Genomic DNA, 19,603 nt, shown 5'->3' with positions numbered 1-19,603 from the left:
AAATGATCATATTAATGAATATTAATTCGTGTCACATATTACCATTAGATAATTGTCAAGTTGGAATCTGCAAAGCGACTTTATTCCACCTGTGGTTAAAATGGGTGTCATCCGGCTGATCGCCCACCCGGCCAGCTCGCCACCGGGTCACCCTGGCAGTAAATGCTATGGACCCAGTGAATCAGCAAAATCAACCAAATCAGCAAAGTCCAAGTGAAAGGAATGAAAAATAGAAAAAAAAACAACCAAATACATAATCCTCGTTCAACAAAAAATAGAAAACAATGAAATCCTACCCCTTTTCTAAGGTTCAGTGGTACATTTAATTGAATTAAATTATATATGGGCACCTATAATAAATAAGCTAAAGACGTTGCCGTAATTATTCATATGAAGATATATAATGTATGTACATAAATATAAATATGTATGAGACCATCTATACTTTTAAAACATGAAAACAACAGTTGTATACAGCTGTTAAACTAGAAATGTGTAATCTATCTTGGCCTATTTATAGTATATGAAACATCAATTTGTTTTTTGTTTTTTTAATTTTTGGTGATTGCAGTTAGACATCCCCTGACAGTAAAAGAATAATGGACAACTTTAAAATGAAAGACATGGCTGTTGTGGAAAAAGTCTGTCAGTGATGAGGAGTCTGGTTCTGAAGTGAAAAAGATTACAAAGTTTATTGAACAGTAAAAAAGAAAGAACAGAATAATACAAACTGCAATTTAGAGAGACAGTCCAGAGGTCTGACAGGACAGAAGTCTGAAAATGCTCTAACTGAGTTCCGGGCTGACTTTTCTATACAAGAAATGTCTGTTGTTAGCTGTAACCCTTTTCAAGGAAGAGAGTGTTTTAACGAATCAGATCCCAGATGTCTGAATGCAGACATCTCAGATCTCTACACATTGCTACAGTTGTGCTCACATGTATTCATCCCCTTTCATTAAAGAAAAGGCTGAATTTACAACAATCACTCAAATCACTGGAGACTTAAGAAATGAACAATAACTAAAAATTTGTAAAAATATAATTTAGTAATATAAGACACTGTTTTTTCATTTAATGGAGTTGAAGAAAAAACAAACAAACAAATGTGTCCTGGACAAATTAGAGCACTTTTCTGTTGAACAGTGGGACAAAATACCTGTCAACAGGTGCAGAAATCTGACTGAGAGGAACAGAAAACACCTGACTGGAGCGGAAACATTAAAGGATTGTTCAACAAAATATTAGTTTATGAGTGATGGAATATGTAATAAGTTTACTTATTTGTTTGCTTTTCAAAAAAATATTTCTATTGAACCAGAATTAGAAAATAATGTAATGATTTTCATTTTATTTATTATTACTTTAGCCAATCTCATCTTATTTTACAGGCAGTTGTTTTTTTCCTTCTTTAATGAAAGGTTATGAATGAATATGAGCATGACTTTATGTCTGTAAAGGGGAATAAGCTGTGTAACTAAGCTTAAGTTCTGAAGTTCATCATGACCTTTTCAGAAAGCCCACAAAGCCATAATCAGAAATAAATATACGCAAGGACTATGAAATATGTATATATATATGAAAATCTAAGTCAGAACATAAAATTACACCATTTATGTTGTGAATGTTATTTTAATATTTTTAATTTGTAATTATTTTAATTTCTGTTTTATTTTGTTTTTTTAAGCTATTGTGACACATCTTTGTGAACAGACTGTATTTTTTATTTATTTAATGTGTTATTGTTTGTGTTGTGTGAACACAGTCCAGCCAGTCCTCCGGGTCTCGCGCAGTCTCCTCGTGGGAAAACAAGCCGGAGTGGTTGCTAGGGGCGACGTACAACAAACGGCGGCGACAGCAGCAGACAGGGACCAGTCATCAGTTCTGTCAAAGAGAAAAAGAAAGCTGTTTATTTTCTTGTTTTCTGTATCTTTTAAGACGCAGCGCAGGAAAATGGCGACGGTGATTGATGAGGTCTTGCTGGCTTTAGGCTGGGACAAACGCTTCGCTATCCCGGAGCTCAACGAGGCAAACCGGGCCCTCTTACAGGAGGTAAGTTTGTTTTAATGACTCTACGCATACTATAGAAACATCTTTATTACTTTCTCTCATAATACATGCGGTGGTTTAAGTAGTTACAGACTTTTTATGGAATAAAACCTATTAAAAACGTCAAAAGAACGGTTTACTGAGTTGCCGCTTATCCCGTGAAGTACCGCGATAATTACGCGCTTTATTGTCGCGTGACGATTCAATTAGCAACCATATATCTTTCTTTCTATCTATCTATCTATCTATCTATCTATCTATATATATATATACATATATATATATATATATATATATATATATATATATATATATATATATATATATATATATATATATATATATATATATATATAAGTGAAAAATAAATATTTACTTTCTTTTATGGTTAACTTTTTGACAAATTAAAAATGTTTTTTACTACTATTATTATATTTCAGTCCTGAGTGTCGAAAAGGCAACATAGTTCTCAGCTTAGTGCGGTCCACCGTTCAGCGTTTCTGTTTTATCGTTTAATCACCCTAAGGTTTATTTTTCTTTTTTTATTCTACTTTCAATGATTTTATCTGTATTTTCTGAACTGTCAAGCACTTTGGTCAGCAGAAGCTGTTTTAAATAAATAAATAAAATTGAATTGAATTAAAGAATTACGAGAAATGCAATTTAAATCGATTCAGCACTCAAAAAATCGGTATCGAATCTGGATGAAAACATATAGTCACAGCCCTACTGTCCTATGTGACACCTAAGAGAGGGTTTAGGACACGTTCACATCAGCCTTTTTGATTTGAATCCGAGTCCATTTGTTTGGAAAGTTTGCTTTGTTTGGGGAAATGTGAATGTGTGACACAAATTCTGGTTCGGACCAAAGAATAAACGCCGGTTTCATTCCATTTAAGTGGACCAAATACAGGAAGTGGACTCATAAATGACAGAAGTGGACTGGATTAGGCAGAAACACGTTAACTATCTGGGGAAAATATTCCAACACTTTGTTATGTCATGTGATATTCAACAACAGCTTCATAAACAAGAGATTGAACTGGTGCAAGTCAACAAAACCATCGAGGTAAACCAGGAAAGAAAGAAAATTATGACTGAAGGGCTCAAAAATGCTAAACAAGAGCTGGAAAACGCTGAGGTAAGAACGTAAATATTGTGCACAGATTGCGTATGGACACAGATTTGTTGGCTGTTGAGACTTTTGGTTGTCTGCTTGCAGGTTCTGCTGAAGGCAAAGGAGAGAGAGATAGAGCTGGAGGAACACCTGACCGCCCTCGTCGAGAGAGAATCCGGTCGCCTGGCTCAGCAGACCGCTCAGACAGAGAATGAGCTCAGATCTCTAAAAGAGAGGAAGGACATGATAGAGGTTTGTCTCTGTTTTGCACACACAGGGGTCTCCAGCTCTGGTCCTCCTGAGCGACCATCCTGCAGGTTGTAGGGTTTCCCAGCTGTGACACACCCGACACACACCAACGGCTCATTAACAGGCAGGTGCAGAATATGACAACATGTTGGAGAACCTTTTCATTTCAGGTGGGTTGTAGCAGGGAGACACTAAAACCTGCAGTGGTAGGACCGAGGACGGAGTCGGAGACGCTGCTCTGGCGTATAAATCACTTAAGATGAAGAAAGTTCTTTCTCACCTTCCGTCTGTGTCTTCAGAACAAGCTGATCAAGGCGAAACAGAAGCTTGAAGAGTTTAAAGGTCAGATGAACTGGGACCAGCAGACCCTGGACGCCTTCTTGGAGGAGTCTACGCAGAAAGAGGAGGACACGATGGCGATCATCAAATATGCTGAACAGGACGAGCAGAGGATCAAGGTAGAGAGGAAAATATGGGAAGCGTGTGAAGAAATGTGAGTCCAGACCAGCTAAGAGCTTTCTGATCTCCCTGACGCAGTCGCTCACCGCAGCTGTGGAAAAGAAGACGCTGGAGGCCAACGAGAAGCGCAAAGCACTTGAAAAAGAGTTGTCGGAGACTAAATCTGCTCAGGTACAGAACGAAAACACATCATGCTGCCAGTGACTGTGTTGTTTGAGAAGACGTGTTTGTGTCCAAGCGGAGCATAATTCTCTACGAGGCGATCACGCCATGGATGAGGTGATGCTGCTTTTTCCTTTCTACTGAACTGTGGACTAAACTAGCTGCCCTTTAGAACCCGAATCAGAAAGACTTCTGTCGCCATTGTCTTTGAACAATTCACAGACTAGGAACTTCTTTCGGTGATAAGGTGCTGGATAATAAAAATAAGAATAAAACACTGAATAATAATATAAAAGTAGAAATACAGCTATTTTACAACTATTTTACAAATAAGGTAAGGACATACAGAGAAATTAACATTAATACATACATTTATTCAGCTGAAGAAACGTGGATTAAACAGTCAGATTTAACCACAGCTGAGTCAAAATCCACGTAGGATAAAGTTCTGGTGAGTCTGTGGAAATTGTAGCCTCAGTTTCCTGTTCTTACTGACAGGAGGGAACCCGCTGTGGTCTTCTGCTGCTGGAGACCATCTGCTTCCAGGCTGGACCTGTTGTGTGTTCAGAGATGATGTTCTGCAGATCTTAGTTGGAGCCAGCGCTGATTTCATTTCACATCATCTCCAACCAGTCTGTCCAGTCTCCTCTGACATTAACCAGACCTTCTGGTCCAGAAATCTGCTGCTCGCTGAATATTTTCTCCTCTTCAGACCTTCTCTGGAAACACTGGAGATGGTTGTGTGTGAAAATCCCAGAAAACACTCAGACCAACAATGATCCTGCGTTCAAAGTGACTTAAATCTCATTTCTTCCTCATTCTGGTTCTCAGTGTGAACTTCATCAAGTCACCCTCACACTGTTTACTTTCCTTAATACAATAAGTTGCCATTAAAAGTCCGTTTTGATCATAACTTTTATCTCAGACTGTTATTAGCTTGTAGCAGTTTTGACTTTTCTGCAAATAAGAACTGCAGTAATAAGGAAAAGTTCAAGAGAATTTCTGGAGTAAAGTGCAAAATTTAATGCAGAATGGAGGAGATCCCAGTAAATACTCAGACCAACAACCATCCTGCGTTCAGTCACTTCAATCTCCTTCCTTCCTCATTCTGATGCTCAGTTTGAACCTCAGCAAGTCGTCTTCATCACGTCTACATGACTACAGCTGTGCTCATATTTATTCATACCGTTTCATTAAAGAAGGAAAACAACAACTTTCTGTAAAATAAGATGAAATTGACTAAAGTAATAAATAATTTTATGAAAATCATGACATTATTTTCTAATTCTGGTTCAATAGAAATATTTTTTTGAAAAGCAAACAAATAATATAATTTATTACATCTTACATTACTCATAAACTAATATTTAGTTGAACAATCCTTTAATGTTTCCGCTCCAGTCAGGTGTTTTCTGTTCCTCTCAGTCAGACTTCTGGACCTGTTGACAGTATTTTGTCCCACTGTTCAACAGAAAAGTGCTCTAATTTGTCCAGGAACAATTTTTTTTTTCTTTCTTCAACTCAAATGAAAAAACAGTGTCTTATTTTACTAAATTATATTTATGCAAATTTTTATTTATTGTTCCTTTTTTAAGTCTCCAGTTATTTGAGTGACTAAAATTCAGCTTTTCTTTAATGAAAGGGGACGAATACATATGAACACAACTGTAGATGTGTTGAGTTGCTGCTGTGTGATTGGTTGGTTGGATATTTGTGCGTAGAAGCAGTTGAACAGGTGGGCTGGTGAGTGTAAATGTGTGTTTATTAGGATGTTTTCTACACACTGACACTTCTCTCTGTGTTGTCCTCCATAAAACTAGTACCTCTGTTGTCCAAACAGATAGCTCTGGATAAAACCATGGAGAACCTGCAGCAGGCTCACCTGGAGACGCAGCAGCTCATCCATCAGTTTGAAAACAGCATGAAGCAGATGAAGCAACAAGATGCTCAGATGCAGCAGTATGCGCTGGTACAACTCTCTAAATACGACCAGACTCAAACCTGAGAACAGACTTTAAACACAAACCAGCAACCTGAGTAACTACCTCCTGTCCCCGTTCCCCCCAGCAACTTGCCGAGGGTCACCAGAAGATCAGGGAGAAGGAGACCACCATTACAGAGAAGAAATACCTGCTGGATATTATCAAGAACAGCAACAAGGAAACTGAGAGGAAAATACACGCAACAAACAAGAAAGCAGCAAAGCTGCGTCAGGATCTGAAGGAGCAGGAGAAAAACTGCACCCGGCTGCGGACTGAGGTCAGCTTCTCAACGTGTTCCTGACCAGGGCTCGCAGAGCTTTGACAGTAATGTCGTTGTGTTGTGACTCTGCAGCTGAAGGCCTCCAAATGTGCACTGGACAAAAAAACCTCCGAAGTGGGGTCCTTGAGCAGCCAGATCGCCAGAACAAAGAAAGACATCCGGAATAAGAACGAGAAGTCAGTGAGTTATTACGAGACATAAACGGCTGCTGCAGTGCTTTGACTCACACACTGTCCTGTGTGTGTGTTGTAGGCTGAGAGACGCTGTGGCTTACAACGCTGCACTGGAGGAGAAGGTGAACGCCGTGACCCAGACCGCCCTCAGTGAGGAGGAGACAGCGGCTCAGATGGACCAGATGCTGAAGGACGAGGAACAGGCCATCAAAGTGAGACGGCTGACAATGCCAGATCCACAGCCTGAGTCCTAATCTGAAGGATTTGCTTCGGTATTCTGCTTAAAACCCAGCAGACATAATCCAGATGAACCCTGTTGTTTTCATCTTGTAGGACCTGGATGCTCAGCTGCGAGACCTCAAGGGGAAGCTGTTCTTCCACAAAGACCAGCTGCTGCTCGCCAGGACCAAGGAGAGGGATTTGATCGCACAGGCTTCAAAGACCAGATCCGCCATCAGCAGCCTGGAAAGGCAGCACAGGAAGCTGGAGAAGGAGCTGATCCGACAGCAGCGGATCATGAATAAGCAGGCACGCACAAATCATTTCTCACAACTCTCAGTGACTCACAGCTCAAATTCAAGAAAAAACACCCAGTTTACTGTTAAAAACAAAAAGGTCAACAAAGAGTTTGTTTAATGCAAAAACAATTATAATTATTTTTAACCTTAAATGTCCGAGTCATGTTTTACTAGTTCTGCTTCTGTCCTAATAAAACTTCATGTAAAAGCTGAACCCTTGTAATCAGTCAGCATCCAGACATTGTTTCAGGACGGCTTCAGCTTTCAGTCTCTCAGGGTAAAATTATGTAATAATAATAATAAACATTTTTTACAGGCACCTTACAATAAAACAACAAACAGGATTTATTACCAACAGAACTTTGTAGAATTAACACACAGATCAACAGAGACCAAACCTCTTTACATCTGCGCATCATTCTCTCACGTCTTGCCTTTCAGGATCAGAAATATTGACACTGAGACGATCACACAGCAGAAACTATTTACATATTTTCCGATCGATGTTCAATGTTGACTTTTTTACAGATATCCAATAAACTGATTTTGTCCAACTCTTAGTTTATAATACTGATATCAGCCGATATCGATATTTTTGGAGCGAGTTGTGCAATCAAACAAAACTATCTGGAAAACTATGACACCTCATATTTTGTGATTTAGAGTTAGAGGACATGTAGCTGAAGAATGTAATATATAATATGTTATAATATAATATAAAATGTTATTATATAGTATGTTATAATATAATATAATAATATAATATAATATAATATAATACATCTCTACCTGTACCTGGAAAACGTCTGTAGATCAGCTAAACAATAAGCTACTGTCCATCACAGTTTACACGCTACCGGTACTGAGAAGTGAGCCGCTGCGCTAAGATGTGCTGGAAAACTGGCAGAACTTCAAGCTTACTGTCTGTGATACTATTTTTTGTAACTTTTATAAATCTTTTACTGAAAGACTCTTATCTTTTTGGGCGGCACGGTTATCACTGTGGCCTCACAGCAAGAAGGTCACTGGTTCGATCCTTGGCTGGGGAGGGGTTCAGTCAGTGGCCTGTCTGTGTGGAGTTTGCATGTTCTCCCCGTGTCTGCGTGGGTTTTCTCCAGGTACTCCGGCTTCCTCCCACCGTCCAAAGACATGCATGTTAGGTTAATTGGTTCCCCTACATTGCCCCTAGGAATGAGTGTGAGTGGTTGTTCGTCTCTCTGTGTGGCCCTGCGATGGACTGGCGAGCTGTCCAGGGTGTACCCTGCCTGTCACCCAAAGCCAGCTGGGATAGGCTCCAGCTTCCCCGCGACCCTGAATTGGATTAAGTGGTTCCGAAAATGAATGAATGAATGAACTTTTATCTTTGTCTGAAGTAAAAAAAGAACATCTTAAATACTATTGTTGAAGTTTTCTGGAAGGTTGTTGGTATTCAGCAGAATCATTTGGGAAAACAGGCGTCTGCAAAGCAAACAACATCCTCCAACCAGTCAACATTCAGTCTTTACTGCTGCTGTCAGACTTGTAAACACAGACACCCCCCCCCTCATTTTAGGCCAAATCAACAAATTTATTTGACTTATGTGCAAGGTTTAGTTTATTTATTGGATTTTTAATGGCTTTCATATTTGTATATTTAGGGTCTGAGCTATACAAAGTATAGCGGAGCTGATTGTTGTTGAAATTTTTATTCTTCTCAGCACAACTCGCTTAAATTTGACCCTCTGTGTCTGTGAAAACCAGTCTCAGAAACCTTGGGGTTGTGTTTGATCAGGCCATGTCTTTGGAGAGTCACACCCGACAACTGACCAAAAACAGTTTCTATCATCTAAGAAACATCTCTAAAGTAAGGAGGTTGTTGTCAAAATCAGATCTTGAAATGATCATCCATGCTTTCATCTCGAGTCGCATTGATTACTGTAACTCTGTTTTCACTTACATAAATAAGACAACTCTAAATAAGCTTCAAATTGTGCAGAACTCTGCTGCCAGACTTTTGACAGGTGCAGCCAGAACAGCCCACATCACCCCTGTTTTGACACGTCTTCATTGGCTTCCTGTTAAATTTCGCATAGATTTTAAAATTTTAGTATTGACCTTTCAGGCGTTACATGGTCAGGCCCCTCAGTATATCACCGACTTACTATGTCCATACTCTTCTGGACGCTTTCTTCGGTCTTCTGGCCAGAACCTCCTGAAGGTTCCAAAAACTCGTTTTAAAACTCGTGGTGACCTGTCTTTCCAGTCTGTTGCTCCCAGACTCTGGAATGAGCTGCCTCTGTCCCTTCGTGTGCTTGACTCTGTGGACTCTTTTAAAATGCAGCTAAAGACTCTACTGTTTAGAAGAGCTTTTGGTTGATTCTTGGATGATTTTAATTCTTGCTGATTGTTGCTGATTGTGTTATTGTACCCATTTTTATGTACAGCACTTTTATCTGTGAAAAGCACTTTATAAATAAACTTTACTTACTTACTTACTTACTTACTCTTAGCCCCCGTGAAAAGTTGTGAAACTTGGCACATACCTCAAACCCAGCGAAAATAGCGATATTCTAGGGTTCGCATACACATCAATGCAAAACGAGCATATTCTGATTGATTTGACAAACTGTCGATCTGCTGAGTTTATTTGCTTTTTAATGTTCACCACTGATCCTTGTGAAGAGATCGAATGTGATTGTGGGAAAGCTGAGTTGACACACTTCCCTGCATTACGCAGAACACGGACATAGCCATGCTGAGGAGAAAGCTGGCGCGGCTGCAGGGGGACATTCACTCAGACGAAAAAGAAATGCTGGAGATGAAGATCGCCGAGCTGACCAAAGACCTAGAGGAGAAGAAAAAAGCCACTAAAGTGCTCAACAACTCGCTCAAGGAGTGCGAGGTCAGTCTGACGCATCACCACACAACTCAGCGTCTTTCCCTTTTCCCGTCTCACATGCTGTGTGTGTGTGTGTGTGTGTGTGTGTGTGTGTGTGTGTCCGTCTCCGGCAGGACAGCGTGCGCTTTTTAAGAAAAGAGAAGAAGAGATCTGAGGATCAGAAGACGGGTCTGATGGAGAAAGTCGAGGAGCTCGTTGTTCTCTGCAACAACAAAGAAAAAGAACTGAAAAAGTTCATAGTGAGGAAACAGGTTAGTAACCGTGGTAATAACTAGTTGTTTCTATCATATTTTATCTTAAACTACCATCCTCAGGTCGCGAGTACATGTTTCAATGCTTCAACACACACAAAGTCTTCTTAATGTCTCCTGTCTGTGGTGGACTGGTGGGCTGGCCAGGCTGTATCCGCTTCTCCCAGCTGATTAGTGGTTTAGGCTCCCAACGACCCTGAATTGTTCTAAGCAGTATGGAAAATGAATGTACCGCTGTAGCATGCTCACATCAGCGTAACAGGACAGGTGAGGCTGCATGGATCTGATGGCAAGCCAAAAAAAATAAAGCATCTTGTAAACCTTGTCAGGACAAGACGGTGGAGTACAAAATTCTGAAGCTAGAGGCCAAGCGCATGAGGGATCTGCTGTACAACGAGGCGGACAGCGTGCTGTCGCTGGAGAAGAGGAGGCTGGACCTGCAGAGAGCCATGAAAGAGAAAGAGGCCGAGATCGAGGAGTACATTAACATGCTGAGCCAGCAGCTCAAGATGAGCGAGCAAGAGAGGCAGAGAGTCAGGTAAGATCCACACCAAAGTGTTTTACGCTCTAAAAACTGTTTATACAGAGAAAAAAAAGCTTTCTTTCACACATAATCACACAAACACAGCACACATACACATCCCTTACACACCAGTTTACATGAACTCACACCCCTAAATGACTGTCTCTTAATTGTATTATCGATTTGATAAAAATCGATTTGATCTGAAAGATCAAAGCTGTGACGCTTAACACAACGTGGTTTATATTTCATGTCATCAGGACGTCACAGTGTGGATCTGTAACGGTGTGTTCACACCAGACGCGTTTTGAGAGGTTTACATGTAAAGTCTATGTGGAGGCACGTCAAGGAGGCGTCAAGCTTTCTCGCGGCGCGTTTTCAGCGTTTGCCGCGGCATCATGCTCGTCACACGCCGAAAATTTAAAAAGTTTTATAAGGTTGACGCGCCGCAAACGCCAGAAATGGAAAATCCAAACTTTTGCAGCGGAACGCGGCGTGTCAACCAATCAGAGCGATCAGCTCGCAGCTCCTGCAGGGAAATTCACAAACTCAGAACGCCTACGATGCGGCTCATGAAGCAGCCACTGGCTTTCTGAAAATGCTCTCTAAACAAGTCACAATGATCCTCAACGCTGCAGATCTCTCCACAAACAAGAGCTGCAGGCTGCTTGCAGAAACTTTGCTGTCCTAACTGACCGGAAGGAAAGCTCCGCCTTTCCTCCCTCTCACTGCAGACAAGCGGCAAATGAAAAAGGATGAGTTTGGACACAAAAGTGACAGTTTAGTGACCAGCGCCGAGCGTTCAGGTGTGAACACACCGTAACAGGTGAGATGACTGGTTTAACACGTGCTTCTGTCTCAGCGTCGGACTCAGTGAGAAACGAACCAAGGTGGACATGATGAAGGCACGTTTTGAGGTTTTGGCACTTTCAATGGCGCATCCTGAGGGAGAGGAGGAGAAATCGCAGGCTTACTACATCACCAAGGTGAGAAGTCGTCGTGCTTTCTGTCCTCACAGCCTCCTGGGACCTAACAACGCCATAAAACATGGCTGTTTGCTTGTTAACAGGCTGTACAGGAGAAAGAGGAGCTTAAGATGAGGAGAGATGATTTGGAGGCTAAAATCCACAAGATGGAGCTGGAAACAAGAGCTCTGGAGAACACCATCCATTTGTTTGACAACCACAGCTCTGCGTTCCGCAAATCTCTCAGCAAAGTGAACGCATCCAGTACGTCTGTCAGGAAAACGCAGCCGCTTTTATCCCGACTCGACAGGTTAACGAATCAGCCGTCGCTCCTCAGAACCTAACATTGACCGTGTTCCTTAAAGGTCCGGAGCACCAGGAGAAAGTGAAGCTGGAGGAGCAGCTGAGAGCCGCCCAGGAGACTCTGAAGTATAAGAAACAGCTGGTCCAAGAGCTCCAGCAGGACTTAGAGGTTAGAACCAACTCTTCTTCCACCATTTCTGCCTTCTGCTCGGTTACTAAGCAACAACACATCAACGTGCGAAGCTGGCTCGGTGGGAGAACCACACAACAGCCTGGATGAAGTTTCATTCATTTTTCCAAACCGCTTATTCCAATTCAGGGTTGCGGGGAAGCTGGAGCCTATCCCAGCTGGCTTTGGGCGACAGGCAGGGTACACCCTGGACAGCTCGCCAGTCCATCGCAGGGCTGGATGAAGTTTCTCCAGTCCAAACTGGAACATTAGCCTGGTTTCATACACACACACACACACATGCACACACACACATATCCACAACCTGCACACATACAAACCGATACATACACACATGCACACACACACACATACTTATTGCTGCTGTGTTTGCAGTTCATGGTTTTGACAGTTTTTCACACCAGTGAAACTGGATGTCAACCCGTTTAGCTTTGGGATGCAGGCGGTTTGGTGTAAAAGACAGACGGCTGTTTCGTCCGTCTGCACTGCTTACGTGCTCAACTTTGTTTTCAAGAAGCTTAACTTTCCATGACTTGATGCAGGAAACAGCAATACCACTGGAAATGGTGGGGGCAGTGTTGGGTTGTATAGCTGACACACAACCAGTAAAACCAGTTGGTTATGTACCGTAAACCCAGATTCTATGAGTGCAGACGCAGCTTTGCGACTGCAGGGATGGAAGTTATTGTACTTTTTGTAAGGATTTATCTCACATCAGAGTCCTGAAGTTCTGAGAGTCTGTTCACCTGATGACTAGAAAATCACCTGATATTTCCTGTGTTGAAAGAAAACAGCTTTAAACTCATCCTGCTGACTTGTTCCCTTCCAGTCAGTAAACCCTGAAACTGTGGAATTTAACATAAATATTTGAGTTTATTACAGTAATATTTAGGGGTGGGAAATCGGGTGGGAAAAAAAAAAAAAAAAAAAAAAAATCGGGATTTTTTTGCTTCACAATTTAATTTTTTTTTAATGTTAGAAAATAATTTTTTTTTCAAATAAATACAAATAATCCATTATAAAATTTGTGTAATTTTTATTGTCGTTATTGATCTTTTTACTTGTCTTCTCAGGCGTTATAGCAGCAGAATGACTGTCTGGCTACTGTGATGTTTTTTTTACGAATTGAAATCAAGAAAAATGACGAGCAAAAAAAGTTTTTTTCCGTTTTTTTTTTTAAAATCTTCAAAAATCTGCAAAATCGAAGAATCATAGAGAATCACAATTTAAATCAAATCGGCACTCATAAAATCGGAATCAAATCGGGACAAAAGCATATCGTCACTGCCCTCGTAATATTAAATTTAATATTATATTTTTCACTATTTTTATGTGTGCAGAGAGAAGAATGCACATATGTCTACACACACACACACACACACACACACACACACACACACACACACACACACACACAAAAGCTTCCTTTAGGGGTTGGTGGTGTTAATTCACAGTGTTGTGCATGAAAACACTCAGAAGTGAAAGGAAAGCCCTGACCTTGTTGTCAGAGGAAGTGCAGTAACATTCCTAAAGCAGGTGGCAGAAAGTGGTGTTTGAAAATCAAAAGGAGAGTTTTCACACAGAGAAACCACCTCTCGCGCTCCAGTTGAATAAAATCAGGGAGAATTTGGCATTGGATGTTTACCACGTCTTGTATTTTTAGATTAAATGTCATTGTGTTCCTGAGTAAAAAGTAAATCTTTACGGGTTAAACCACAGAATTCACCTCATCCTCGGCGTTTCTGAAGTCCTGCAGGAGCGTCACGAGAAAACGAACCCACTCAGCCTCTTTGTATGCCGACGCCCTCCAGAGAAACTGAGCGCGTGTGAAGTGTGTTCCTCTGTGCCTTGCTCATGTGTGTGTTTATGTGTGTGTACTGCTCTCCATTTCCAGGACATGAACAACACCTTTGAAAGTCAGCTGCGAGAGCAGCGGGCGGAGAAAGATAAAATCTCTCACAAACAGTCTGTCAGTGGAAAACTGAAGAAAGAGATGGCTTCCCTGCAAGAGAAGATCGACCGAGCCAGAAAACAGGTTTGTGTTGTCGCGCCACAGTCCACATGTTGTGGAAACACACACAAGACGGGTGTCAAGGAGCTGCTTACTGTAAAAATATCATGTTCTGTTTGCTAGTGCTCTAAACTGACCAGAGAAATCCGCTCAGCGAAGAACGCCACGAGCGAGACGCTGGAGGAGCGAGACATCAAGCTGAAGGAGTCGAAAGAGTTCAACAAGAGGATCAACAAGATGCTGAGCGAGGCCATGGAGGAGGATCCCACCCTCAGACCGGTGCTGGAGAAATACTTCCAGGAGGTGCAGACAGGAGGCCCAACGAAGCGTGGAGCCATCAGAGCTAAACTTCTGCTAGCTTTAATGTTTCTGCTTGCTTTGTTTCTCAGGCCAGTCTGTCCCTTCCGGCTCCTTCCTCCACTCCCAGCAGCTCCACACCGAGCTCCGCCAGAAACTTGTCCTCCCTCAGGTCTGATTTCACACATTCCTCCTCAACCTTCTGCTCCAGCAGTGATGATGAGGAGTAACAAGGGTTTGCATCTATCAGCCCTGTGATGAAGATGAGCACGAGGAACTAAACACAACCTGAAGCACACACCCAGATTCACACGTTTGTTTCTGACCAGTAAACTATGTTACAACATGTTTAAATCACTCAAGCACACACAAACACACACACACACAAAGCGCTTAATGCCGTTTTACAAACATGCGGATTAAAACCAACTACATCATCATACTGATAATGTATGTCACGGGTGTCCAGCTCCGGCCCTTCAGGACCACAATCCTGCAGGTTTTCCATGTATCCCTGCTCCAACACACCTGATTTAAATGGCTGTTGGATCCGTTTAAAGAAAGCCAGGAGTGTTGGAGCAGGGATACATGGAAAACCTGCAGGACAGCGGCCCTCGAGGACCGACTGATGTCTGTGAATGAAATATTTATTGATCTGGGGGATCTGGAGGACACGATCTGTGGATTCATTTCAGATAACTGAATAAATTCTGGGCGTTATGAAAGGAAAAGACGTCTGCAGATAAACGACTGAATAATTCTTTAAACACGTCTTGTTTAAGCAAACAAAGCAGGGATGGGGGCCGGCCACCTGTAGCTCAAATAGATGAGCAGTTGTCTTCCAGGCTGGTGGATCGATTCCAGGCTTCCCCTGACCGCATGTCTAAGTCCTTGGTTAAGACACTAAACCCGCCATTGACCTCTGTGCCCATTGGGGTATGAGTGTGTGTGAATGGATGAGTTTAAAGTGCTTTAAGTGGTTAACATGACTGGAAAGTACTATAAAGGTACAAGTCCATTTACCATTCATCTCCTTTCCGAGCCGCTGCAGCAGCCGAGGACTCAACTCGGTGAAAAGATGAAAAACTGGTTAGAAATTCAGAATAAAGCAGACAGCGCTGAACTGGTCTGAAACAGCGCTGGTTCCCCTGATATGGCGGATCACAGTTCTGTGTGTGGTAACGTGGGTTTGCATCCTCTATACTCAGGCTGGGCGATATGACGATACGTATCGTTTGGACGATAGAAAAGTCTAACGTTTCATATGAGGCTCAGTCGTTTACGCCACAATAAGCTGCTTTACTGCAGTATTTTACGCCAAGATGCACTGGAGAAAGACGGTGGCAGACGTGTTTCAAAGCAGGATAGTTCACTAAAAGATGACTAGCCGACCCAAACTGATGAGCTTGTTCATAAAAGAGGGAAATTTCTGTCGCATGGATGCGGTTTGGATATAAAAAGACCGACGTGGAACAGACAACAGACTAGCTCACAGTCCCAACAACGGACTCCGACACAACTAACTCATTTTATCACCTGCGCAGGAACCAGGATAAAGAATACACAATAAAGAATAGAGTCAACAAGTAAAAGCAGTAAAAGCAGCGTCAAGTGGAGGCGAAAGCTCATAATAGTTCCCCCAGATGGAAGGTGATCACTGTGCCAAGCACATCTGACACATAACTGATGACTGACACAACATTACACACAGGTTTATATGGTTATGTATATCGTTATGGGAATATAAAATAAGCGATATCGGGAAATGAGGTTTTGGTCATATCGCCTGGCTCTACTCTATACGGCTCTTGTGTTCAGGACGACAGGGTTTGCTTTCAGCCTCCATAAGCCGAACTCTGCCTCTGTCCTGTAGGTGTCCTGTGTCCTCAGCTAGCAGCAGTCCCAGAGTCTCTGAACTTTCCTCCCCCCTTCTGAGAACAGTGGATTTGAGCTCCGAGCTGCTAGCAGCCTCTCCTCCGCTCACCACGTCCAGATGCTCTGCAGGCAGCAGCCGCAGCAGCAACAGCAGCAGGAGGTCCAAGAAGCTGTAAAACGCTGCTTCTCTCATTCACTACGCTTCTTCACAGAGGAGAAAATGGAGAAATGTAAACTAGAGACGATAAAACTTCATTACTTTGATACTTGCAGTCAGAAAATGTTCAGGTGGTTTTTAAGCATTCTTCAATGTCTCTATTTTTTCTACTCAGCTCTTTTCCTGTTATTTAATGTTTTTATTTTGTCTTAAATATGTAACATGGTTCCAACATATAAACCTATAATAAAGAAATAAAGTTGATGAATCCTAAGATGTTTGCTTTTTTTTATGTTTCAAGATTTAAAAAAAGTATTTAGAAGTCAAACAAAGAAAACAAACTTTAAACTTTTCTGACACTAATGATTAACGTTGTGACTCAACTCTACATTACAGCCTCACAAGGAGACTCTGGTCCCACACAAAGCGAAACTATGTGTCTCACTCTAATCCACATCTGGACGTGTCAGAATTTCCCTCAGCTAAATAAATATCAATTTGAGATGAACAAAGAGGATAAATCTAGAAATCTTTTATTCATAATAAAGCAGGACCCAAACCAGCCTTTTACCGCCTGGAGAAAATCTAGAATAAGAAGACTGATGGATCAGCAGGATTTAGAAAACTTCATGTCTTCAGTAGTCAGCCACAGGTAATCCAAATGCTGCTGCTCCTGTCCAGAAAAAGGCAATAATCCCCGTCTGCAGCCTGGAGAATGGGGCGGGGTTGGATGTCCAATGGGCGTGGTTAGACCGCCAATGGGCGTGGTTGGATGGGAAATGGGCGTGGGGTTAGAGTTAGAGTTAGGGTTGGGGTTAATCCAGGCAAAATGTCGAGGGGCCTGGGTTGGACATCCAGCCCTGCCTCATTCTCCAGGCTGCAGCCAAGAGCGTCTGGACAAAAGGGACATATTTTTGTCCAAATGTTGAAGTTCCTCCTTCATCCACGAGGGGCTCCAAAACAGAGCAAATCCCCAAAGACTCCCATGTCAAAAAAGCCAACTTCGCAAGAGAAATATACATGTTTACAGCCTGGTTCAAAAATCCATTTTCGGTTTATTAGGTCAGGTTTACCTTCATGACAACCAATATCATCTCAAAATTTGGCATAATTAGGGGCGTGTCCTTTAGATTGACAGGTGCCCAATAGCTCGCTGCAAGACAGCAGATTTTTTGAAAGGTCAAAACACGGTTAGATGAAAACGGTTAGTTTGGCCACGGTTATATGAAGTTTGTTTGGAAACTGTCCAATGAGTTTCAATTCAGCCCTTCAGAAACCTACAGGTGACGTCACTGAGGCTCCGCCCATCTTTCATACACAGTTTATACGTGTGATATACAAAAAGAAAGAAAAAGAAGAAAGATAGCCGCGACTGGAAACGACAACACGCAGGAGGGAAGAGGACATACAAGACGAGGAAAGGATGGTGGTCTGGGGACTATTGAAGACAGAAAAATTCCAAACTAACAAAAGAAGCTTTAGGAACCAGCCTGGAGACAGCTGGAACTCAGACTTTATAGTCTACGACCATGTTTGTTGCTATTTTTGCATCAGTCCTTCTTCCCCAGTCAGCTCACTCTCCTTATTGGCTACATTTTGTTCCACCTCACAATTCACAAAGCCGCAACTCGGAAGTCGTCACTTTTCCCACAACACGTGGAGATTTTTGACCAAGTTTATTACATGCGATTGTCAGCTTCGACATGTTTTAGAGCAGATTTTTGGGACAAATTTACCCACAACACACTTCAGACCACAGGATCATTTTATGGGATCATCTTCAGAAAATGTTACTGTTTTTGGTCAGGAAGGGGAAATTCACTTCGATAAACAATAAGATAATCGTGTGTGTCGTCATTTTAAGATCATCTGGGTTCTGTTTGCTTTCCAGTCTGAGTTAAATCTGGGGTAGGTAATGTTGGGGAGCCAGCAAGATGTGAAAGTGGTGCCCTGTCCTGGCCTCTCGCACTCTGGTTCTGCTCCTTGCGTCGTCCAAGGCTTTTTTATTCGCAGCAACGATTTTCTCTTTCTCGGCTGTATAGCAGGAGGACGCAAATAAACCGAGCCGGGTCGGGAAATCCTTCCTGCATTTTCTCAGCCATGTTTGCCTTCCGAGTTTCATCTTCACTAATTTGTATTTTCATCCTAACGCTGTTTATATGCAGGGTGTGGCTATCGGGTATGCGCTGCAGGAGGGGGAGGAGGGGAGCTGGGAGAAGAAGCTTACCAAATATAAGAAATACACTTCAATTTGGTCTGAATGTTTGGAGTTTTTACAGATTTACAGTAAACTGAGGGGTCTAACTATATTTCTTATTGTTCATGATTACAAAACTTATAGACTACTATCAGGATGAGGAACCACTTCACCCAGAGGAACATGTCTCTCAGCAAGATTACCTACCCCAACTCTAAATTAAACTTTTATTTTTTCTGCTCCTGATATCTGGAAAAAAACTACTACAAATGATAATGATGATTTTGACCCTATATAATGTATTAAGGCCTTTACACACCGGTACTGATGCTAGTAAACTACACAAAACTGTGAATAATTTTGAGGTAAATTATCAACGCTTTTGTCTATTCACACCAAGTGCGATATAGTGCGAAAAGTGAATAAATGATGACGCTGATGCTAATAAAGACCAAAAAAAAAGCACTCTGTTCCTTTTGTTCTAGAAAAGAGAGGAGAACTTGGGGAGTTTTATTGTTTAATCCAGGATCTGAAGCTGGACCACGGCTGCTTCTGGACGGACTTTGGGACGTCCGTGGGACAGTTGTAAGACCTGCTTTAGCAGTTAGCTGCTCGCTTTAAGAAGCAGAGAAGAAATAATAAAGACATTCTGCTATGATATACTGGTATGGATTTTTATTATATGTTTCTCTCATAAAATGACACCCACTCATATAAAGACTGACTAGTTTAAAAGGACTGCTTGCTTTCTTTTCCACTGGTTAATGATAATCCGTTATTTTTATACCTGAAAAGGAGCGTAATCTCTTTTATGTGTCACTGATTTCCTTGTTTTGCCCTCATTCAGCGGTGCTGTGCCACTTCAGGCCTGTCTGCATGGAAAGTCATTGTTCCGTACGCCACCACGCCCTCTCTTAAGGTGTCATTTCCTCATACGCAGAGAAAGCAGCCAGAAACTTAGCAGGGACAC

At 41.9% G+C, this 19,603-nt stretch overlaps 1 protein-coding gene across 1 annotated transcript; it reads left to right on the top strand.

Annotated features, from left to right (window-relative positions):
- Window positions 1-100: 100 nt before the first annotated feature.
- ccdc39 (coiled-coil domain 39 molecular ruler complex subunit) lies at window positions 101-16,455 on the top strand (the record flags this gene model as incomplete). Its single annotated transcript, XM_079243881.1, has 24 exons — window positions 101-158; window positions 1,763-1,833; window positions 1,936-2,049; window positions 3,068-3,187; window positions 3,269-3,415; window positions 3,712-3,870; window positions 3,950-4,042; window positions 5,874-6,002; window positions 6,101-6,292; window positions 6,368-6,471; window positions 6,548-6,680; window positions 6,802-6,996; window positions 8,758-8,829; window positions 9,088-9,183; window positions 9,703-9,867; window positions 9,978-10,115; window positions 10,445-10,653; window positions 11,501-11,624; window positions 11,708-11,867; window positions 11,969-12,075; window positions 13,991-14,131; window positions 14,231-14,410; window positions 14,497-14,630; window positions 16,278-16,455. The coding sequence occupies 24 exons, from the start codon at window positions 101-103 to the stop codon at window positions 16,453-16,455; spliced, it is 3,219 nt and encodes a 1,072-aa protein (XP_079100007.1).
- Window positions 16,456-19,603: the final 3,148 nt, after the last annotated feature.

Source organism: Telmatherina bonti (assembly GCF_933228915.1).
Source record: "Telmatherina bonti genome assembly, chromosome: 7".
NCBI lineage: Eukaryota > Metazoa > Chordata > Actinopteri > Atheriniformes > Telmatherinidae > Telmatherina > Telmatherina bonti.
The sequence above is the reverse complement of the archived record's forward strand: the minus strand, read 5'-3'. Positions and strand labels throughout refer to the sequence as shown.